Raw genomic sequence first — 25,864 nt, 5'->3', positions numbered from 1 at the left:
GCATAATCGCATGCAGCCATATATGTCATTTTATAAGGTATTTAATTGTGTCACAACAAGGTCAAGTTTTAGAATAGGGGGCCGTCCATAAAGTATGTCAAGCTCCAGGTGGTTTGTGACATGGTGAAGGGGGGGGGGTCAGGCCATGTGTGATGTCACACATTTATTTAAAAAAAAACATTTCTAATTTATTTATTATCTTTAGTATCGTCAGTAAGAGTTACGTGCCCATTGACGACGGTGAAAACAAAAGCGCTGCCGCCATTTTGTTTGCATTGAGAAATACAGTGTGATCATAAACCATCGTGATCGTTTTTTATTTAAACAATTATATTACGATTTTATTTTTCAACATGCCAACAAGTTGTTCTATTTTACTGAAACAAATAAGATTGAAAACAAGCAATAAATAGATCAATTTCAAATATACAACATAAAAAAAGACATAATTAATGGTATTTGTCTGGGAAAACAAACACGTTGATACCTTAAATAAACATTTAACTAAATTAAATGCAATATTTTAATTTGATTGTTTGCATCAATCTTAGAATCGTGTAAGCCTTTGTATTTCGGTGTTTAATTGCCCCTTTGTTCTGCATAAACCTATTATCTCGTCTTGATCAGATATTGTCCAGACTTAACTAACAACATGGTGTCATAAACCACACTGGGTGGCAGATGACAGTGCCTTGAAACACGATTGATGATGCCACATCTTCTCTTTCTATTTGTATTAAGCAGTCATTTGGTTGAATAACAGGATTCGCACAGGGCTTGAAAAGTGCTTGAAAACGAGTCCTAGGCTTGAAAAGCCCTTGAACAAAGGTTGGCCTTGAAAAAGTGCTTGAAAAGTGCTTATTTCATGTTAAAAAACCTTGAAAATGTTTATTTCTGCTCAAAATTACTTTTATCATCGCTTTAATTATAAACTTCAATTGTTCTTTAGGGAAATATTACGAAAATTTATCATAAATTCCTTTGCGCAAAAAGTTGAGTACGAAACATAAGTTTCGTACACTATTGAGAACGAAACGTTATGCATACACGTCACAGATTATGTGTACTACGTCAGAGGTTCTCCATTGTGATAAATTTTCGCGAGCGATGGGGAAGTGTCGTTTCAAACCAGGGTGGTTAACTGAATATTACTGGGTACAGAAAAACAAAGGACATTCGAAAAGCACATTGTCGGGTCTGTATGAAGACCATTGGTGTCGGGGGATGGGGGAAAGTGCTTTGTAAAGCCACGAGAAAGAGGAAACCCACAAAGAAAACATGAAATTGAGAAGCAATGTGTTTGCTTGTAATAACTTTAAAAAGTAAATACATACAGTCATTTAACCAGTTAAGAATCACCCGGCAAAAACGTTTATTCTTTTGACCACAATAATTTCTTTCGGGATTTAGTGTCAATGTGAGAAGATGTAAAAATAAAGGGTAACATTTATTTTGTATGATAACAGGGTAGGCCAGACGGCATATGCAGTTTTTTGTCAAAAATAGCCAATTCAATTCACCCTTCGGAAAATTATTAAAAATCATTCAACGTACAGATTTAGTATTTCAAAACATTGTCATAGCATTTGTTTTCAATCAGCAAAAAGTTTCTTTGAAAATAATAAAGCCTTCTATATCCATATGCACATTTCAAAACATAACTCCTTCAATCAGTTCTGGTTAACTTTTTGCTGCATTTTTCCACTCTGTAAGCTATTTACAAAAGATTTCTTGCTAAAACTGTGTTAATTTATTCCTTTACCTAATGTATATCTTAGACACTTATCATTTTGTTTTTATTGGGGCATTATGGAAAATTAAATTCAAATTAATCGGAACTGCTGATAATCCGGAACTGGTTGACAAACTGAATGTGAGACTCGTTGAGTTAAGGATGAAAAACATGTATGCAAAAACTAAAAATAGCATGTATGAGTTATTGTGGAATAATTTTAATTTGTTTGAGCAAATAAATGATATTTACTGTGTTAAACTTGCTTGAAAATGCATTTTTTTAAGGAAACTAACGAACGGTTCTTGGCCTTGAAAATGAAAATTTGGCCTTGAAAAGTCCTTGAAAAGTGCTAGAATTTAGGTTTGAGATTTCTGTTTGAACCATGAATAATTAACGCCAACATACTCAACAGTTGCTTAAATTATATATGTAACATATTGTACAAATTAAATGTCATGTCCAATAGAGATTATCAGAAATTGTACTAGCCCGATTAATTTGTAAAAAAAAATGAAGTATTTAATAATTATAAAATTTACGTAAAAAACAAGTAACATATTTAGCGTGTATCAGTCTATTAAAACGACGTCATTCCGTATGAAGATTTAATGTTAATACAAATACAAATACATAGCATTAACATAGCGCAAAAATTATTTACATATTCTATTGCGCTTCACAATATTACATTTTCAGCATTAAAACCAAAACGTATTAACCAGTGCTCCAGCTAGGCCTTAATCGAAGGGCGCCGCGCCCTGCCCTCCCGAACCTCCGCCCTGCCCCCCCGAACCTCCGCCCTGCCCCCCCCCCCCCCCCCCCCTCAAAAAAAAAAAAAAAAAATTTTTTTTTTTTTTTTTTTACATCAAATCTCTTATTACATTGTAATTAGTTTAATCCTCATTGTAGACATTATATTTGAATGGTTTGATAATAATGGGAATAATACAATTATTTATAACATATAAATTAACATGCAATAGAAAGCATTCCAGAAACACCCGCGCGCTCGAACGTGCCCTTTTCACAAAATACTGCGCGTCGAAAGTGCCCTTTTCACAAAATACTGCGCGTCGAAAGTGCCCTTTTGACAAAAAAGCCACCTGCCCTTTTCAAATTCTAGCTGGAGCACTGTTAACGATATACATTTATGTTCAAGAACGTTAATACAATCAACAAACAATTACTATTTTGGTTAGTAAAAATGCAGATTTCATATTAATCCTACAAGTACACTCATTGTTTGTAAAATTGTCCAAAGAGATGTGTTTTCAGCCTTGATCTAAAACTGGCTTCAGATTGACAAGCTTTAAGATACTCAGGTAGATTGTTCCACCATTTTGGACCGACGATGGCAAGAGATCTGTCAGCAAGTTTTGTTCGTCTTCTAGGGATGTTGAATTTTGTGTCATTGTTTGACCTTAATTTGTATTGTCCTCGAGCAGGTACAAACAATTCTCTTATTTAAATTGGAGCTGTGCCATTGATTACTCGATATACTACAACTAAAACTTTGAACATCATCCTGGCCTCTACAGGGAGCCAGTGTAACTTTTTTAGGAGATAAGTGATGGGTTCTTCACAAGATGCGTTCAGGAATACTTTTGCGGCATGATTTTGAACTTGCTGTAGCTTCTTGATTTGGTAAGCGGGAATTTCCGTAAAAAGACCATTGCAAAAGTCAATATGCGAATGAACTAATCCATGTGCTAATGATGCATTAGACTCTTTTGTAAGATGTTTTCGTATAGCTTTGATATTGCGTAGTTGTGCATGTGCGATCTGACACTTCTTCTGGATGTGTTTGTCAAAGTTAAGTGTGTTGGTCATGATTACACCAAGATCTCTTACATGATTGACAAATTTCACTTCGCAACCACCGACAACCGCGCTTAAGGAACTCAATTTCGCCAACTGTTGCCTGGTTCCATATACAATAATTTCAGTTTTTGATTCATTCATTTTTAGTTTGAAGGTTGACATCCACTTAATTACGTCATCCAGGCAACTATTAAGTTGCTGAAAAACAGTCGACTCAATTTCGGAATTTCCTGTTTAAATTTTGAAAGCTAGCTTATTGTCATCCGCATATCCATAAAGATCAGCTGGGTATTTTCGAACCACTCTGTTAAGAGCCGATATATACAAGGTAAATATAACCGGTCCGGCACAGGAACCCTGAGGAACACCGAAAAGTAATTGCTCAGTTTCAGATGTTGACTGTTCGACTAATACTTTCATAGTTCTGTTGGTGAGATAGGAGTTTATCCATTTTAAGGGAATGCCATGAATACCAAACTCGTCTTGAAGAATACGAATAAGTATTGGGATGTCAATGGTGTCGAACGCTGCACTCAAGTCAAGCATGACCACGATGGCAACTTTACCTTCATCAATATTGTCTAGAAGGTCATTATACATCCTGAGCATTGCCGTTTCGACTCCGTGATATTTTCTATAGGCACTTTGGTAAGGTGGAAGGAGATTATTAGCCTCAATGTGATCATTTATTTGGTTTAATGCAGCTTTTTCAAGAATTTTGGAAAGAAATGTCAAATTTGAAACCGGATGATAGTTCGGTAATTCCAAAGGGAGACCTTTCTTCTTCAACAATTGTTTAATCACAGCGCTTTTCCATGTGTCAGGGAATACACCAGATAGCAACAATCTATTTACTATTTCTGTCAATACAGGTGTCAATTCTGAAAGATGTTCTTTTAGTCTCACAGTCGGGATTGCATCAAGTTCACATGTTGTAGGTTTGAATGCATTTACAAGTTTAAGAATATCTCTGTTGGAGAGTGGTTTAAAAACAGTAAGTGGATTTCTGATCACAGGTGGGCATGAGCAGAACAAATTACTGTTGCATGTTGTTTCAATTGGCAAATTGTCAAGTTCATTTCTTATTTTAATAATCTTATCTGAAAAGTATCGCATGAAGTCATTAGCTAAGGATACTGCACTTGTATGTAATTGGAGTGGGTTTTCCTTCGATCTACCCAGTAAATCTGATGTTATAGCGTATAACTTCCTTGTATTCCCTTCTGCGTCCCCAATTTTGTCTTTGTAGTATTCATCCTTGACTGTGGAAAGTTCCGCACTATAAATGTTTGTCACATCTTTGTAGACTTTTCTAGACAGGTCAGATTTGTTACGAATAAAGATTTTTTCTATTGATCGTTTATACTGCTTCAGCTGTTTAAGATACCCAGAATACCTCGATACACTTGGCCTACATAGAATGGTTCTTTCTTTCAGAGGTGCATGCTTCTGAACAATTTCTGTAATGTGTATGGTGAATTCACACACAAGGGCATTAACATCAGATGATCTTTCAACAATTGTGTTTAATTTTTGAAAATCTGCTTGTAAGATGTCTCTTGGCACGTATTTCCAATTGCATGATTTAATTTTTTTTCTGGTTAGGGGAGGACGACATTGTTCAATATTGCAGCTGACAAAGCAATGGTCAGATATGTAAAAGTCTGATACCGGATTTGAAACTTTGACATGTTTGTCTTCAATTTTTGTGATGATCAAATCAAGAATATGGCCTCCAGAATGAGTAGGTGCATTGCCATGTTGAACAAGTCCAAAAGATTTCAAACAATGCATAAATTGTTTGGTGTAGCAATCTGATTTATTGTCAATGTGGATGTTAAAATCACCTAACAAGATCCGAGACTCGGATCTGGTTGATATTTGTTCAAGAAACTCCGTGAATTCTGTTATGAACATAGCCTGCATCACAGGATGTCTCTCTGGGTATGGTGGTCTATATATTCCAACAATGTAGAGAATGAATGAATTACTACATACTTTCCATTCAGCACATTCAAAGGATGTAAATTGTTTTGCAAAACTTTTTGAAACTTTCAGATTGCTTCTGTATAGAAGAGCCAATCCTCCTCCTTCACGGTCTGGCCTCGGGACATCATCGAAACAGTACCCATCTGGAGATAGTTCTCCCCGGACTACATCATCAGCCTCGGGCTGTAACCAAGTTTCAGTGATTACACAGAGATCAATACTTTCTTCATAGATGTGTTGGAGAACATCAGAAGTTTTTCCCCGCAGAGATCTGGTGTTACTGTAGAAAGTTTCAATTGTTTTATTCTATGAGCATTTATCAAAAGCGTTGGATACAGCTTAATCCGTATTATATTTGTTAGATGGACACCTGCATTAGATTTGCCCTTGGGCAGCCTGCTCCTTTACCTCTGTATTTCAAAAGATTGTGTTTTTTCAATGAAGCTAGAGTTTCTTCACTTGGTATTATAAACCTTCTAGGTATATGTCTATAATCCAATAATTGGTCTCTATTGTACTGTATAACAGTACATGGGTTAGCCATAAATCCAGGTAAGCTGTTGTTCACACATAATGGTGAAATCACTGAACCGTTTCTCCAAAAAGTGTCAATATTTAAATGTTTTTCATCAAAGTTACTCATTAAAGCAAAGAAAATTCCACAAAATAATTTCTGTAGCATGTTAATCACAACTTCATGAACAACTATTCCAAATATCCTTATCCCAGAATGTTTAGTTTCTGAGAAATAATCCAAAGACAGCAGAGCTGAGAAATATTGCAGCCTACACCAGGCGCATACATTGATAATATTACTGCAATAAACGAACGACATCATAAAAAACACAAGAAAAACAAGAAATTACGTTTGACAGCAACGGGGGTAATTAATGTTTAATTAAGAATATTTATATAGATTAGTGTGTTTACATTGTTAGATATTCGTCACTCATACTCAAAACAATGAACTGGTTTATACAACACATGTCAGGGACAAGAAGTGATATCTAACAGGGCTGAGTACTGCAGTTTTAGTATTGGTTTCCTATATACTTACAGCTCTCTTGCATGACATTTAAGTCAATTTACAATCATTAGGACTGTGTATATTTTTCAGCTGTCACACATGCAGGGGTGTGAAATGCCATTTGAGTAACTGCTAACTTAGAGGTTGACATTTTTTTATTTATTGAAATATTAATTAGATCTATTTATTGGTTTCATTTTGATTTATTCACAAAAGTAAAAGCGATAGACAAGTAGTAATTAAAGTAAGTCACGTTTATTAAACCAATCATGGGTCTTAATGAATGGCATGTAAATCACAATGTAAACGGATAATGCACCAAAATAACAGAAATACTATAAATGAGATCTGTATAAAGTAAATACTTCTTGATTGTTATTTTATAACACAACTAAGTAAGTCGTGTACCAGCATTCCCTACTTATTTTACAGCTTCAGGTTATTATTATAAATTGACATAGTAGAAATATACAATGTACCAAGATGAATGAACCCTAAAAAGAACGACAATATTCATGTACCTGGTGTCTCAATGAGAAAGTTATGAATGTCGCCGTACTCGAACATCGGCCATTTGGTTGGGTCATTTTTCCAACATCCAACAAGCAATATGTATGGACATTCATTTAGTCAAATTAGTTTTATTTTCTGGTCATATCGGGCTTTCTAAGTGCAATCTAACCCTTCATAATATTCAAAATACATTTTAAACATCAATTATTATAATAGTCAAAAGACATTTTAAACATCAATTACAACACATTTAACTAACTATCAACTTCCAAATAGGAATGCAATTGTCAGCAGAGGTACATGTAGCTCAATCAGCGTAGTTAATCGACCGTATCTAGGGCATTGTTTTCACCGTCGCTAAGGTACTGCCCCTTTTGTGACGTCAGCGCGATAACAAGAATTGAATTAGTTTTATGTCAAAATAAGACAAATTGCATATCTCCTGTTCCTGTATGTGTTGTTCGAATATTTAATAGGCACATTGGCTGCATGGGCTGGCTTATTCAATAGTCACAACCTTCACGCAGATTTCATTAGTAAATGACGAAATAATTAATTGGACTGTTCCATTTTTAGTTAGTTAAGGGTTGAAAGAAAATCCAACTATTCTAGTACAATCCCTTTCCCACTCAGAAGCAAAGTGAAAATGGCTATGTGCAAACAGCATTAAACCAGAACAGCCTGCAAGTAACTCGCAGTCTGTTCTGGTTTTATGCTGTTTGCTGCTTATCAGTTTCTTAGGATTGGAAATGAAGCCTTAAAAAAACTTAAATCTAGTTACTACTAAGTAAGAAAGGTCTTAAATTAAATAAAACTTTCTAAGGCACAAAAATTCATGAAAATAAATATCTAAGTGGTAAAGCTTAGGGTTAAAGTCATTTTAATAATGTGAAAGATCTTTTAAGTAATATGCAGGTTTTTTTTCACACTTTTTGGGAAGATAGCCCATGGATTTGGAATTGGGAATTTTATCGGCATTTTCATGTAATTGGGAAAATAAATTCATTAGCCTTTTTTTCCACACGAAAAGTCCAGTGATTAGGGAAATGCTAATTTTAATATAACTCTTTATAATCATTCAAATTAAAAGAACAAAATCATATAATACTTTGTTAGATGTAATTGATTCAAAATTGAGATAAAATACGCATTAGACACTTCTTTCTAAAAAAAATAAAATATTTTTTATTTTTTTTTGGAAATTGGGAATTTTTTGCCACATTTTGGGAAAAAAGTATCTTTTTTGGGATTGGGAACATAACCGAATTTCGGCTATAAAATCGGGCCAAAAAAAAATATTTAATAGTGATTTGTGTTTTAGATTAAATATTAGATAAAAAATATGTTGGAAAGTGTGAGTTTGTGACTTAAGAGGGGGGGGGGGGGGGGGGGTCCAAGATTATGTGACAGGGGGTGAAGAGGGGGGTTAAAAATGGTAAAAAAAGCGTGACATACTGTATGGACGGCCCCATTAGGTACCATATGGACCATTACCAAGTCCATACTCCAAAAGCCTTTGATAAATTTTACTGTGTCAGCTGTGGGAGATCGATGCATTCATTAATAAACTTTAAAAACAATATAAATTTACCAAAATCAAATAATCAAGGTAGGTATACAAACTGACATCATTATTATGGATTTTTTTCTAAACATGTGATATAGTACCCTACCATCACCTCTAATACAAACTAAGATGCAATGGAATTAATTCAAATGCTTTCTTCTGGATATATCTGACTTTCTAACAAATTGACCTCAGACTGTTGCCTTGGAGCTAACCATGTGAGACAACTTGAGACGAGGTACCTGTAACCTCCGGAGTCCCACAGGGCACTGTCTTGGGACCAATCTTATTTCTATCTAGATATAAATTGCTTTGCTGATTATATAAAACATAGCACTCTAAGACTTTTTGCAGATAATCATGGACCGAATTTAACCTATTAAGGCACTTGCATTTTTTTGCTAGTTGATTTGTTTATGCCCCCGGATCGGCCTGTCTGTCTGTCATTCATTCATTCATTGTGTGTGTCCCAAAACTCTAACCTTGGTTAAAGTTTGATAACTTTTGCAATATTGAAGATAGCAACTTCATATTTGGCATGCATGTGTATCTCACGGAGCTGCACATATTGAGAAGTGAAAAGTCAAGGTCAAGGTCATCCTTCAAGGTCAAAGGTCAAATATCATTGTATTTTTCTTTCTTAAAACTTTACCCTTCGTTAATTAAAGTTTGGTTTAACTTTTTGAATATTGAAGATAGCAACTTGATATTTGGCATGCATGTGAATCTCATGGAGCTGCACATTTTGAGTGATAAAAGGTCAAAGTCATCCTTCAAGGTCAAAGGTCAAATATATGGCTTCAAAGCGGCGCAGAAGGGGGCATTGTGTTTCTGACAAACACATCTCTTGTTGTTTTTTTAAACACATTTATATAGCACCCTTTTCATACAGAATGTGCGTTCAGAGGCGCTTTGCATTTACCCGGGTCCCCCCAATCACTGGATCATAAGTTGTCCATTAACATTCGGCAAAGTATGCAGCCACGGCACATTGGTTTATTTTCCTCACAGGTACCCATATATACACCTGGGTGGAGAGGAGCAACTGTGGGATAAATTTCTTGCTCAAGAAAATTCCAGTTGTCAGGGCAGGATTCGAACCAGGGACCTCTCGATCTCTAAGCCAGCGTCCTACCATTAGACCACTGCTCTTTTGTGTAACTTGAAATCTGGGGAGCGTTTCTGGGTCATCATATCTTATTCAAACTCAAATCATCTAGGAATCATGACAAGAAACTTATTTTTGAAATATTAATTTGAATGGACAGTTGCGCATGCTGTATAGTGTATATATGATTGAGACCTTTGTCATTCAACTTTATTGAAATGTTTCAGATATGGCTGCGCTATCCAGAAAGAGGGCACAGCTTCTGTCACTCTTTCATAAATTTGAGATATTCTCAATTGGAGGTTAGTTACTTCATTTATTTTAAATGAATTACTTAATAAGCCTTGGGCTTATAAAGGCAGTAGAGAGTCATATTTCTGGCAAGACTGAAGAGTGAGAACTTTATGTCTTTGAAAAGATCCTTACAAGGCTCTCAGAATGGGGATTCAACCAAGGATCTTCTGGGTCATATTCATCAACCAGTTGCAAGTCCAAGGATAAAGAATAGTCGTTAAACTATAATGTTCTATATGAATACTCGTTAAATTATAATTTTCTATATGAATATTCGTTAAACTGTAATGTTCTGTATGAATATTTGTTAAGCTTTAATGTTCTATATGAATATTTGTTAAACTATAATGTTCTATATAAATGTACAGTTACCTTTCATTAACCAGCTATAATCACAGGTGTTGGGCGCGTGGCCAATTCACTGAAACACTATCAATATGTCATAAAACAACTTTTTTTATCACTTTGACAAAAAAATAAATTCTGATATAATATATCATATAATATTATATCAGAATTTTTTTGGGGTCAAAATTATGAAGACTGTTGTTTTAATTACGCTATTAACTTTATAGAACAATATGTAAATGGCATGATAGAGCATCATATGTAACAAGTCTTGAAACTCTGAAGTAAGGTCTCAGTGTTTTTAGCTCACCTGAGCTTTTGTGACTGGTCTTTGTCCGTCGTATGTTCGTCCGTCCGTCCGTTAACATTTGCTCGTAAACACTCTAGAGGCTACATTTCTTGTCCCTTCTTCATGAAACTTGGTCAGAAGCTTTGTCCCAATGAAATCTCGGCCGAGTTCCAAACTGGGTTGTGCCGGTCAAAAACTAGGTAAAAAAAAAGAGAAACCTTGTAAACACTGTAGAAGTCACATTTTATGCCCAATCTTCATGTAACTTTGTCAAAATCTTTGTCTTAATGATATCTTGGTTGAGTTCAAAAGTGGTACCGATCCGTTGAAAAACATGGCTGCCAGTGGGCTGGGCAGTTTTCCTTATTTGGCTATAGAGAAACCTTGTAAACAATCTAGAAGTCACAATTTTTGCCCAATCATCATGAAAGTTGGTCAAAACATTGGTTCAATTGATGACTCGGACGAGTTCAAAAATTGTCGAGATCGGTGAAAAAACATGGCCGCCAGTGGACGGGGCAGTTTTCTCTATATGTATATAGTGGCAGTTTTCCCTATTTGGCTATAGAGAAACCTTGTAAACACTCTAGAAGTGACAATTTTTTGCCCAATCATCATGAAAGTTGGTCAAAACATTGGTTTTATTGATATCTCAGACGAGTTTGAAAATGGCTGGGATCGGTGAAAAAACATGGCCTCCAGTGGGGGGGGGGGGCATTTTTCTCTATATGTATTTAGTGAAAACATGTGAACACAGTAGAAGTCACATTTTTGGCCCAATTTTCATGAAATTTGCTTAGAACATGTTTCCTTGATACGAGAGTTGAGTTCAAAAATGGTTCCTGTCAGTTGAATAACATGGTTGCTGGGAGGGGGGCAGTTTTCTCATTATGCACCCCCCCCCCCTTTCGAAGAAGAGGGGGTATATTGTTTTTCTCATGTCTGTCCGTCCGTCCACCAGATGGTTTCTGGATGATAACTCAAGAGCGCTTATGCCAAGGATCATGAAACTTCATAGGTACATTGATCATGACTCGCAGATGACTCCTATTGATTTTCAGGTCACTAGGTCAAAGGTCAAGGTCACGATGACCCGAAATAGTAAGATGGTTTCCGGCTGATAACTCAAAGAACATTTATGCCTAGGATCATGAAACTTCATAGATACATTAATCATGACTTGCAGATGACCCCTATTGATTTTCAGGTCACTAGGTCAAAGGCCAAGGGCAGGGTGACCCAAAGCAGTAAATGGTTTCTGGATGATAACTCAAGAACGCTTATGCCTAGAATCATGAAACTTCATAGATACATTGATCATGACTCGCAGATAACCCCTATTGATTTTCAGTTCACTAGGTCAAAGGTCAAGGTCACGATGACCCGAAATAGTAAAATGGTTTCTGGATGATAACTCAAGAACGCTTAGGCCTAGGATCATGAAACTTCATAGGTACATTGATCATGACTCGTAGATGACCCCTATTGATTTTCAGGTCACTAGGTCAAAGGTCAAGGTCACGATGACCCGAAATAGTAAAATGGTTTCCGGATGATAACTCAAGAACACTTAGGCCTAGGATCATGAAACTTCATAGGTACATTGATCATGACTTGTAGATGACACCTATTGATTTTCAGGTCACTAGGTCAAAGGTCACAGTGACCCGAAATAGTAAAATGGTTTCTGGATGATAACTCAAATGGCTTAGGCCTAGTATCATGAAACTTCATAGGTACATTGATCATGACTCAAAGATGAACCCTATTGATTTTCAGGTCACTAGGTCAAAGGTCAAGGTCATGTTGACCTGAAATAGTAAAATGGTTTCTGGATGATAATTCAAGAACGCTTATGCCTAGGATCATGAAACTTCATAGGTACAATGATCATGACTCGCAGATTACCCCTATTGATTTTCAAGTCACTAGGTCAAAGGTCAAGGTCAAAGTGACCTGAAATAATAAAATGGTTTCTGGATGATAACTCAAGAACGCTTATGCCTAGGTTCATGAAACTTCATAGGTATATTGACCATGACTCGCAGATGAAATAATGATGAAACTTGACCAGGATGTTTGTCTAGACAATATCTAGGTCAAGTTTGACATTTGGTAAAGATTGAATGAACCGACTCCTCTCAGGTGAGCGAACTAGGGCCATCTTGGCCCTCTTGTTTTTCAGTTCTGGCGGAAAGGGGTCGGGCTGCCTATGGGTGGGGGGTATTTTCGCTTAAAAAGGGAAAAAAAAGTGGAAATTTCAATGCTTAGCAAGTAACAGTACAAAATCAAATTTTACCACTATAATTCACCATACATAGACAGAAAAACATTACTCCAACTCTTTTTTTCATCAACATGTTATGTTCATGTTCAAAGTTTAACATTTCTTGGCTTTTCTGCCAATTTGTCGATTATTCTGGTGACCTCCTCTTCACCAAGTCTCTAACTCAGATTGAAAACTGTCTTTGGATTAGAATATGGTAATAAACTACTGTTACAGAAATAATTGTTAGAAGTAGAATTTATTTTTAGCTCACCTGAGCACAATGTGCTCATGGTGAGCTTTTGTGGTCACCTTTTGTCCGTCTTGTGTTGTGCGTCCGTCATCAACATTTGCCTTGTGAACAATCTAGAGGTCACATTAATTGTCTGATCTTCATGAAACAAGGGTCAGGACATTTGTCCCAATAGTACCTCCACCGAGACCGAAACTGGGTCATGCTGGGTCAAAAACTAGTTCACTAGGTCAAAAAAAAGAAAAACCTTGTGAACACTGTAGAAGTCACATTTGATGCCCAATCTTCATGTAACTTTGTCAAAATGTTTGTCTTAATGATATATTGGTTGAGTTCAAAAATGGTTTCGGTCCTTTGAAAAACATGGCCTCCAGTGGGCTGGGCAGTATTCCTTATATGGCTATAGAGAAACCTTGTGAACATTCTAGAAGGCACAATTTTTGCCCAATCATCATGAAACTTAATCAAAACATTGGCTTTATTGATATCTCGGACGAGTTCGAAAATGGTCAAGATCGGTGAAAAAAACATGGCCGCCAGGGGGGCCGGGCAGTTTTCTCTATACACATATGTATATAGTGAAAACATGTGAACACTCTAGAAGTCACATTTTTGGTCCAATCTTCATGAAATTTGGTCAGAACTTGTTTCTTGGATACGACGGTTGACTTTATAAATGGTTTGGATCGGTAAAAAAACATGACCGCCAGGGGGCAGGGCAGTTTTGCTTATATGGCTATAGTTAAACCTTGTTAACACTCTAGGAGTCACATTTATTGTCCAATCTTCATGAAACTTTGTCTATACATTTCTTTTTATGATAGCTAGGCTGAGTTTGAAAATGGTTTTGGTCTGTTGAAAAATATGGCCTTAGGAGGCGGGGCAGCTTTGCTTTTATGGCTATTGTGAAACCTTGTTAACACTCTAGAAGTAAGATTTTTAGCCCAATCTTCATGGAATTTGGTCCGAAGATTTGTTGTATTGTAAGCTTGGCTGAGTTTGAAAATGGTTAAGGTTTGTTGAAAAACATGGCTGCCAGGGTAGGGCAGTTAATATGACTATATTAAAACCATGTTAACACTCTAGTTGTAATGCGGATGTTGGTGCACAATGATGATGATGATGATGATGATAATGATGATTATGATGCTACTGGTAATGGATTCAAAAACATTAACCACAACCCAATTATCTAATTATAATTATTGCATTACTCAAATTAATTACAGTCTAAACTGTCTAACGACCGCCTGAATTTACCGGTCACATGCAGAGAACGGTCAGTCTGGAATCCCCCCGACGAAAAACACTCTATATTACACTTAAATTCAATGGCCACCTGTACATATCGGCCAACGGCCACTATATTCCACTCCGAAATTCATGTTTGACCTGAAATCGACGGTCACGCGTCAGTCGTCTCGAGTCATGAAAATTTAAAACTCAGCACATCATTTGTCCGTCTGTTTTGCGGTTAAAGCGTCTGATAGCGGTAATTGTCTTTGATATTATAAAAGCGGCCCGCTGCGAGTAAACAAATAATAAGGTGTTGAGACAGTTTGTTTTCCGTAGATAATTGTGAGGGTATCTTCAAAAGAAAATATGTCAGAGTTTGTGACACGTTTAACGTAATTATCACTTATTAAATGACCGCTAATTAGTACATTGTACTTACAACATTGAGTATTGATTTGAAAATAACATTTTTGGATCATTCTTTAAAAGAGCTTTCAAGCGTACACATCACTTTTAAAAGCAATTGGAATAATAGATCATGGAATAATAATGAGTGGTAAACATAAGTTCCTCACATAAGAGTAGCGAGTCAAGTGTTGAAACTGTTTGAATATGGAAAAAGTTCGCATGTTACATGTATATAAGATATTATTCTGTATTATTCAATGTACACACGTCAGTTATTTATTGTGCTTAGTTAACGGCAATGAGCCTTTGTTATCCCCACGTTTTTCGGAGAAAAAGTGGGGATATTGTATTGATGTGCGTCTGTCCGTCCGTCCGCCGTCCTGGCCACCTGCTCCTCCTACACTATTAGCACTAGAACCTTGGAACTTACAAACATGGTAGCTATGAGCATACGTGCGACGGTGACAGTGACGGAATTTTGATCTTACCCCTGGGTCAAAAGTTATGGGGGTTGGGGCGGGGCCTGGTCAGAGATTTTCACTCATTTTTTATGTTATTTTACATTAACTTCTTCATTTCTGCACCGATTTACTTCAAATTGATACTGAGCCTCTCTTATGACACTAAGGTCAATCTCATCTATGCATGGCCCCTTTACCAAGGCTGGGGCGCCCGGTCAACAAAGGCCACGCCCACCCAAAATTGCCTTTTACTATAATTTCTTCATTTCTACACCGATTCACTTCAAATTGGTAATGAACCTCTCTTATGACAATACGGTTAATCTAAGCTATGCATGGCCCCCGTGATTACCAACCCTAGGGCACCCCGCCCACATAGGCCACGCCCACCCAAAATTGCCTTTTACTATAATTTCTTCATTTCTACACCGATTCACTTCAAATTGATACTGAACCTCTCTTATGACAATACATATAATCTCAACTATGCATGGCACCATTACCAACCCTGGGGCGCCCCGCCCACATAGGCCACGCCCACCCAAAATTTCCTTTTACTATAATTTCTTCATTTCTAAATCGATTCACTTCAGATTGATACTGAACCTCTTTAATGACAATACGGTCAATCTCAACTATGCATGGCGCCATTACCAACCCTGGGGCAACCCGCCCGCATAGGCCACACCCACCCAAAATGGCCTTTTACTATAATTTCTTCATTTCTACACCAATTCACTTCAAATTGATACTGGACCTCTCTAATGACAATACCATCAATCTCAGCTATGCATGGCCCCATTACCAACCCTGGGGCGCCCCGCCCACATAGGCCAGGCCCACCAAAACTTGCCTTTTAATATAATTTCTTCATTTCTACACCGATTCACTTCAAATTGATACTGAACCTCTCTTATGACAATACAGTTAATTTCAACTATGCATGGCCCCATTACCAACCCTGGGGCGCCCTGCCCACATAGGCCACGCCAACCCAAAATTGTCTTTTACTATAATTTCTTCATTTCTACACTGATTAACTTCAAATTGATACTGAACCTCTTTTATGACAATACGGTTAATCTCAATTAAATGAAATTAAATGAAGGGAGATAATTCAAACACTAAGGTAGATAGAGTTATGGTTCTTAGTTACAGCACTTCTCCCACTTGCCATCTGTTTATATTTCAAGTTTCAAGTAAATCCCTTCAGTAGATTTAGAATTATGCTCTGGACAAAAATTTACTTTAAAATTATATAAAAGTGGAGATAATTCCAAAACTAAGGTAAATAGAGTTATGGTTCTTGGTCACTGCACTTCTCGTAGTTGACATCTGTTTATATTTCAAGTTTCAAGTAAATCCCTTTAGTAGATTTAGAGTTATGCTCCGGACAAAAATTTACTTTAAAGTTACATAAAAGGGGAGATGATTAAAAAACTAAGGTAGATAGAGATATGGTCCTTAATCACTGCACTTTTCCTGTTTGCAATCTGTTTATATTTCAAGTTTCAAGTAAATCCCTTCAGTAGATTTAGAGTAATGCTCCGGACAAAAATTTACTTAAAAATTATTTAAAAGGGGAGATAATTCCAAAACTAAGGTAGATAGAGTTATGGTTCTTGGTCACTGCACTTTTTGTAGTTGCCATCTGTTTATATTTCAAGTTTCAAGTAAATCCCTATAGTAGATTTAGAGTTATGCTCCGGACAAAAATTTACTTTAAAGTTACATAAAAGGGGAGATGATTAAAAAACTAAGGTAGATAGAGATATGGTCCTTAATCACTGCACTTTTCCTTCTTGCAATCTGTTTATATTTCAAGTTTCAAGTAAATCCCTTCAGTAGATTTAGAGTTATGCTCCGGACTAAAATTTACTTAAAAATTATTTAAAAGGGGAGATAATTCCAAAACTAAGGTAGATAGAGTTATGGTTCTTTGTCACTGCACTTTTTGTAGTTGCCATCTGTTTATATTTCAAGTTTCAAGTAAATCCCTATAGTAGATTTAGAGTTATGCTCCGGACAAAAATTTACTTTAAAGTTATATAAAAGGGGAGATAATTCAAAAACTAAGGTAGATAGAGTTATGGTTCTTGGTCACTGCACTTCTCCTAGTTGCCATCTGTTTATATTCTAAGTTTTAAGTAAATCAATTAAATACAGTCAATCTTGTGGATGCGACCACTTGTATTAAGCGACCTTTGTCTTATGCGACCATTTTGAAATCCCACGGAGCTTTTTCGCTAAATAATGATATTGTATTCAGCGACTTTTGTCTTACGCGACCAGCGACCGCTGATTTCTATGTATTTTGATGTCCAAATCTTGAATTAAGCGACCACTAGGAGGTAAAAGTGGTTAATGTATTGATCTTTCAGGGACAAATCCGTGTTAATTGTTTATCTAAGCCGATAAGATGTACTGTTACACCGCTGCTTTGTTTTCACATCAACCATTATGATTATGCTTTGTCTCGTTGACCGGTTCTGACCGGTATTGTTGTAGACTGCATATCAATTTATTGAGTTCAATAATAGAGGAACGTTTTACGCACAGTCTGCAGCTTAAAAAGTTTACTATGTGGAACGTTAAGAGACAACACCGATTTTTCTCGAGTATAGATAACAGGTGCAGAAACAATGCACTGTACGCGACAAACATTTCCTGAGAAGTGCGGAAAATAAACTATTAATTGGCAACATCTGTCGAAATCCGTACATTACCAATTTGTAATTATGCTAATTAGTAGGTATTTGTTAGCCAATCACATTGTTATTTACTTAATAAATTTTCCAATCAGGTCTGTTTGTTTGTTTTCAATTGACGTGTTTTAATTTTTTCAGCTCATTATGTATCATAATCGAGTCAGATTTCCTTAAGCGTACATGCAGAAATTAAAATGTCAAGACGAAAAGTTTTAACGTTGAACGAGAAAATTCCTGTTTTGGAATTGTCAAAGAGTAAAAGTGCATGTAAAATTGCAGATGAGTTTGGAGTCGGTAAAACTCAAATTCAGAACATTCTTAAGCGTAAAGCCGAGGTGCTTGAAAACTTGGAAAATTATGTGTCAGGTGAGAAAAAACGCGAAAAATATTTTCTTGTCTATGTTGTTTTTGCAAATAAATATGTACACACAATTCATTTATAATATATGATAATTTATAATAAGTGAAAAAATAAAACACATTATTAGTAAAATATTGTTTATGTATTGTGTTTATGTTTATTTTATTATAAAAGTTAAAATCATTGTTGACAAAAGAGATTATCCTTTATATAGAAATGAGGGTAAGCATTCTTCCAGAATGGCCTTTTTTATTTAAAGACCATTTTATTAAGAGACCACTTTTGATTACTCCCTTGAGTGGCCTCTTAATACAAGATTGACTGTAGATTTGGAGTTATGCTCCGGACAAAGTTTCAGCCGGACGGTGGAAAGACGGACAGGACCAATTACTATATCCCCTCCGAAAAAAAATTTGGCGGGGATAATAATTTCTGAAGAGTTTTAATCTTTGTTTCTTTCCATCTAAGTCTCTCAGGTGAGTGACCCAGGGCCCTTTGGGGCCTCTTGTTTTTGTTTTTACTCACTCTCTGACCTGACTTCGAAGTTTCTGGCGTTTCACTGCCGGCATTTGAAGAAGACTGACTTTTTAAATGAGGTATTGATGAAAATTGAATCACACTTCCGAGAGGGGAATTCTTCAAATATTTGGGGGAAAAATATATACTCTAGAGATGGGGGAATGAGGCCGAACAACGCCGAATATTTCATTAAAAAAAAACACTGGGTCTCTTGGATCTTAGTGGAAATGTACTTTATTCTTCTTATATGGGCCTTGGTAGCAAGGCAACCACCATATTCTTTAAACTTATTTGACTTGTTGTTTGTTAGTTAGTTATTTTTGAAGGCTTTAAAGTTGATAATACCTGAAGTTGTTATCTAAAGTTCCAAGGGTACTCCAAATGACCTTAATCAAAAATGAACATTAAGAAACTATGCTAATACAGTTCAGTACAAAATTCTGTAGTCATAAATGTTGAAAAACAATTGTGAACTCAGAAATTAAGAAATGGTTTCGTTCAATTATTAGAACATAAGGATCTTGATAATTATACCCCCATTACTGGTAATGGGGGTATATAGGAGTCACATTGTCGGTCTGTCTGTCTGTCCCGAAAATTCATCCGATCTTCACCAAATTTGGTCAGAAGTTGTATCTAGATGATGTCTAGGTCAAGTTTGAATATGGGTCATGCCGGGTCAAAAACTAGGTCACAGGGTCACGTAGTGCGTCTTAAACAGAAAGTTTGTCCGGACCATAACTGTAATTTAGCGTAAGATTTTAAAATGACTTGGTACATTTGTTCACCATCATGGGTCAGGGTCACACTTTGAGTTCAAAGGTCAAAAATGGCTATAAATTAGCTGGCACATTTGTTCACCATCATTTGAGGGTGTGTCGTGCGAAAGAATTACCTCGATATCTCAAAGGTCAAGGTCACACTTTGAGTTCAAAGGTCAAAAATGGACAAAAATGAGCTTGTCTGGGCCATAACTATGTCGTTCATTGTGAGATTTTAAAATCATTGGGCACATTTGTTCACCATCCTTGGACGGTGTGTGGCGCGAAAGAATTACGTCGATTTCTCCAAGGTCAAGGTCACACTTTTAGTTCAAAGGTCGAAAAAGGCCATAAATGAGCTTGACCGGGCCATAACTATGTCATTCATTGTGAGATTTAATCCTTTGGCACATTTGTTCGCCATCATTAAACAGTGTGTCGCGCGAAAGAATTATGTCAAAATCTCCAAGGTCAAGGTCACACTTTGAGTTCAAAGGTCAAAAATGGCCATAAATTTGCTTGTCCGGGCCATAACTATGTCGTTTGTTGTGAGGTTTTAAAATTATTAGTTCACCATCATTACACACCAAATGATTAATTCACCATCATAGGACGGTGTGTCGCACGAAAGAATTATGTCAATATCTCCAAGGTCAAGGTCACACTTGGAGTTCAATGATCAAAAATGGCCATAAAAGATCCTGTTTTGGCCATAACTATGTCATTCATCGTGAGATTTTAAAATGAATCCGTACATTAATTTTGTTCACAGTCATTTGATGGCGTGTCAAGTGAAAGAATTAAAGAGTTCAAAGGTCAAAATGGCCATAAAATGATAATGGCATAATAATTCTTAAAAATAGCCATAAATTAGCTTCTCTTGTTTTGTAAAGACAGTATGCAAAATAGTCTGTGTCAATGCGGCATGTGGGGGTATACATCACGTCTGTGACAAAGCTCTAGTTGTGCTATTCAGTCCAGAGAATCATGCAAGGACAAGTGCTCATTATTCCCACGTTTTTCAGAGAAAAAGTGGGGATATTGTGGTGATATGCGTCTGTCCGTCTGTCCTGGCCACCTGCTTCTTCTACACTATTAGCACTAGAACTTTGAAACTTACATACATGGTAGCTATGCGCATATGTGCGATGGTGACAGTGATGGAACTTTGATCTGACCCCTGGGTCAAAAGTTATGGGGATTGGAGCGGGGCCGGGTCAAAGATTTTTGTATGTTATTTTACATTAACTTCTTCATTTCTGCACCAATTTACTTCAAATTGATACTGAGCCTCTCTAATGACAATACGGTCAATCTCAACTATGCATGGCCCCATTACCAACCCTGGGGCGCCCCGGCCACATAGGCCACGCCCACCCAAAATTGCCTTTTACTATTATTTCTTCATTTCTACACCGATTTACTTCAAATTGATACTGAACCTCTTTTATGACAATACGGTCAATCTCAGCTATGCATGGCCCCATTGCCAACCCTAGGGCAACCCCCCCCCCCCCACATAGGCAGTGCCCACATAGGCCACGCCCACCCAAAATGGCCTTTTACCGGTACTTTAATTTCATCATTTCTACACCAATTCACTTCAAATTGATACTGAACCTCTCTTATGACAATACGGTAAATCTCAGCCATGCATGGCCCCATTACCAACCCTGGGGCGCCCTGCTCACATAGGCCACGCCCACCTCAAATTGCCTTTTACTATAATTTCTTCATTTCTACACCGATTCACTTCAAATTGATACTGAACCTCTCTTAAGACAATACAGTTAATCTCAACTATGCATGGCCCCATTACCAACCCTGGGGCGCCCTGCCCACATAGGCCAAGCCCACCCAAAATGGCCTTTTACTATATTTTTTTCATTTCTTACCGATTCACATAAAATTGATACTGAACCTCTTTTATGACAATACAGTTAATCTCAACTATGCATGGCGCCATTACCAACCCTGCTGCGCCCCCCCCCCCCCCCCCCACATAGGCTACGCCCACCCAAAATTGCCTTTTACTATAATTTCTTCATTTCTACACAGATTTACTTCAAATTGATACTGAACATCTCTTATGAAATACAGTCAATCTCAACTATGTATGGCCCCATTACCAACCCTGGGGCCCCCTTATAATAGGCCACACCCACCCAAAATTGTCTTTTACTATAATTTCTTCATTTCTACAACGATTCACTTCAAATTGATACTGAACTTCTCTTATGACAATACGGTCAATCTCAACTATGCATGGCCCCATTACCAACCCTGGGGCCCCGCTGGGTCAAACATGCAGCGTGGGGATACGCGTCAGCCTCTGCCGCGCCATTTCTAGTTTAGGCTGGCTTGGCTGAAGCATATTTATGCCCCCCTTCGAAGAAGAGGGGGTATATTGCTTTGCTCATGTCGGTCTGTCTGTTGGTCGGTCCGTCCGTCCACCAGGTGGTTGTCAGATGATAACTCAAGAACGCTTGGGCCTAGAATCATAAAACTTCATAGGTATATTGATCATGACTTGCAGATGACCCCTTTTGATTTTGAGGTCACTAGGTCAAAGGTCAAGGTCACGGTGATCCGAAATAGTAAAATGGTTTCCGGATGATAACTCAAGAACGCATATGCCTAGGATCATGAAACTTCATGGGTAGATTGAACATGACTCGCAGATGACCCCTATTGATTTTGAGGTTACTAGGTCAAAGGTCAAGGTTACGGTGACCCGAAATAGTAAAATGGTTTCCGGATGATAACTCAAGAACGCATATGCCTAGGATCATGAAACTTCATGGGTAGATTGATCATGACTCGCAGATGACCCCTAATGATTTTGAGGTCACTAGGTCAAAGGTCAAGGTCACGGTGACCCGAAATAGTAAAATGATTTTCGGATGATAATTCAAGAACGCATATGCCTAGGATCATGAAACTTTATTGGTAGAATGATCATGACTCGCAGATGACCCCTATTGATTTTGAGGTCACAAGGTCAAAGGTCAAGGTCACGTAGACCCGAAATAGTAAAATGATTTTCGAATGATAACTCAAGAACGCTTTTGCCTAGGATCATGACACTTCATAGTTACATTGATCGTGACTTGCAGATGACCCCGATTGATTTTGAGGTCACTAGGTCAAAGGTCAAGGTCACAGTGACAAAAGTCGTATTCACACAATGGCTGCCAGTACAACGGACAGCCCATATGGGGGGCATGCATGTTTTACAAACAGCCCTTGTTACAGTTACTGCTGATGGGCCACATGTGGGCTGTGGTCAGTCTCTCAGCATGGTAGGGTGATTAGGGGCCATAAAACTGCACTGGGCTGGTGTGGTTTCAAGTTGCTTCCAAGTACTGTTTAACCATGTATTCTAATAATTCTTCTTGTAATAAAAACCTTGAACAGTTTTGCATGTTTTCACGATATATGTTTATACTTATAAGTTAATTAAAAAACAGTAAAATATATAATTTAAGATATTTAAAATACATGAAATATTTCAAAATTCAGAATTCATATTCATAAAAAATAGGTACATGTATAAACAATATGTACTGGAGTAATAACATTTGAGACATTTTGATACATTATTAATTTCAAAATGTATTGTTGTCAATAAAATCAAAACAAAATATCCAGACAAAAACGATGTCACACAAGTTTATTCACAGATCAATGCAGTAATTAAGCTCACAGTGTGCATTGTTTTGCTAACCATGCTAAAAGGTCACATTTTAAGATATTTTATTCGAAGTTAACACTTACATAACACTTATCTATGGGAGTTAACTACATTTTTGCCAAGGGACTGACAACAAATGCTCAATATTGACACAGTGCATCCTTTGATTTTGTGTGCACAAGATTTTAAACATAAAATCTTATATCTATAAAATTTAAAAATATTAATTTAAGTGACATGTTGAAAAATTTCTAAACACTATGAGTACAATAAAATGTACAAACAAGAAGAGTAAAAATTGTCCTCAATCATTTATAACTTAAGCTTAAATCTGTTCTAGACTCTCCAAAAGATACAACACTTTGTGTACAACGGAAAGCTCATTGAATGGCTCTTTTAATTGTTTCTCAGGTTCTACTTAACGTTAATATTTTCTAATACACATATGTAAAGGTATAATAATGTATTGCTTTAAATGAGTCCTCAATAATATTGATAAAGACCACGCTTATTCTATTTAAGAGATAATTTCCAGGCCAAGTAAACAACTTACAAATTAAACTATTACAGTTATAGTACTAAGCAAATTCAGTCCTTATGACGCCTTGAACCACTATTGCAAAATAAGTATACTCTGATTAGACAGCTCCTACAGGATGTACATGATTAGGTTAAACAACATTAAATAACATTAAAAAAAAAGAAAAAAGATAACCCTCAGCAGGGCTCGAACCACTGACCCCTGGAGTTCTGGAGTAAAATGTCTACCACTTAAACAACTTGGCCAGCGTTCCTGATACAATGTTTGATGTTTTATATACCTTATCTAAGCAATCCTCTCATTTTCATTTGTCTGTAGAAATAAAAAAACTCAAACAATTGCCTCGCAATTTTATTATGCACAAGGTATAAAATCTAGATTTCCAACAATTTTTGCATGTGCTTCCAGGATTTTGTAGTGAATAAAATACTGTGTTAATGTGAAATACTAGAAAGGCAGAAGGTACCTCAGAAGTGATACCAGCCAACTTTTTATCAACTTTTATGGTCCCTCAATTACTCTAATCATGCAGGGATGCTGACCGCAGCGCACATTAATTGGCATCTTGCCATTATCTGTAACTGTAAATATGGGTGGAACTGACCAGCTTGAATGAGCGCTTCTCATGGTATAATTCTCTGGACTGTATTGTGCTAGTTAACCCTTTGCATGCTGGGAAATTTGTCGTCTGCTTAAATGTGGTCTGCTGAATTTCTAAAATTAGCATTTTCTTCGATTTTTTTCAAAGAATATTATCAGAATAGCAAACAGTTTGGATCCTGATGAGACGCCACGTTCTGTGGCGTCTCATCTGGATCCAAACTGTTTGCAAGGGCCTTCAAAATTCGGTTCCCGCACTGAAAGGGTTAATACCACTATTTTAATTGTACATGTATAATATTCCAATGAATGTCTTGCTATATAATATTGAAACAAATGATTAAGTTAATTTGCCTTTTTCCAGGATACAAGTGCGCCACCACCTTGCCTCAATATGGAATGCACGGACAGACAGGGCTACCAGGGTACATGTATCATCATAATCTTGGTATGCATGGACAGACTGGGCCAACTGTGTATCAACCCTTTCCTATAACAACCTCTCCACCAACAATGCCCCACCAAACATTGGCACTTGATAAAACTCTACAATTATGGGATCTAAGGCTTCCAATTGTTTATTATCAACACAATTTACAGAGTGTTGGTATACCAGTGGAGAAAATAGATATTGTACACCCAACGTTCTCTTATGACTGCCCAAAGAACATAAACCAATCCTCCATAGTCGAAACTCCTGCATATAGGAAAGATATTGTGCCGATTGATACCCCTGGAGCAAGACAGATAGTGATTGAATCCCCGGGAACAGCTGTGGAAAAGCTGGCTATAGTTATGGTGAACCTGCGGCGCAAGAAGATGCGTAAACATAGGTTGAAAAAGCAGCGCAAACGCGTTTGGCCCCTAATGAGAAAGCAACGATTCCAGTTGATTTTAAAAAAGAAGAAGAAGCTGCAGCGGCGAGTGAATTTGTTTCAGGCCAAGGCAGAGAGGTTTAATGCAATGGATTATATCAAGAAAAATTTGCAACATGCCAAATCAAAGGGTTTCCATGTGAACATATTGGGTGAAAAGTCCCAATCATTTGGATTTCACAAATAGAATACATACATTGTATTTCTGTGTTGAAATAGTTATTTGTTTTGAAAATGTAAGCAAGTTGTTAAATAGGCAGATATCTAACTAAAAAATGCAAAGCATTTTTTAGTGATATTAACTTGCTACATAAGTATACATAAATATTAAATATCCTATATTTCTTTAAAGAAAACAATTCAATAATGTTTGTTAAAATTAACATGTATCCATTTGCATTTAAATTTACTTATCTTCCATCTATGCTTGTGAATTTGTAAGGAAGTGACAATAAAAATTTGAATGAATAAATAACTTGCATTACCTGTC

At 36.8% G+C, this 25,864-nt stretch overlaps 1 protein-coding gene across 1 annotated transcript; it reads left to right on the top strand.

The window, feature by feature from the left end:
* The first annotated feature begins 268 nt into the window (after positions 1-268).
* LOC127882037 (uncharacterized) lies at positions 269-25,864 on the top strand. Its single transcript, XM_052430428.1, has 3 exons — positions 269-287; positions 9,988-10,062; positions 24,864-25,864. The coding sequence occupies exons 2-3, from the start codon at positions 9,990-9,992 to the stop codon at positions 25,559-25,561; spliced, it is 771 nt and encodes a 256-aa protein (XP_052286388.1). The 5' UTR covers positions 269-287; positions 9,988-9,989; the 3' UTR covers positions 25,562-25,864.

Source organism: Dreissena polymorpha, chromosome 5 (assembly GCF_020536995.1).
Source record: "Dreissena polymorpha isolate Duluth1 chromosome 5, UMN_Dpol_1.0, whole genome shotgun sequence".
NCBI lineage: Eukaryota > Metazoa > Mollusca > Bivalvia > Myida > Dreissenidae > Dreissena > Dreissena polymorpha.
The sequence above is the reverse complement of the archived record's forward strand: the minus strand, read 5'-3'. Positions and strand labels throughout refer to the sequence as shown.

Bases quoted from the DNA above. Each gene is read 5' to 3' on its own strand.
- LOC127882037 (XM_052430428.1), top strand. From the start codon at position 9,990: ATGGCTGCGCTATCCAGAAAGAGGGCACAGCTTCTGTCACTCTTTCAT. The intron at 10,063-24,863 runs GTTAGTTACTTC...GCCTTTTTCCAG, and splicing joins TGAGATATTCTCAATTGGAG to GATACAAGTGCGCCACCACC.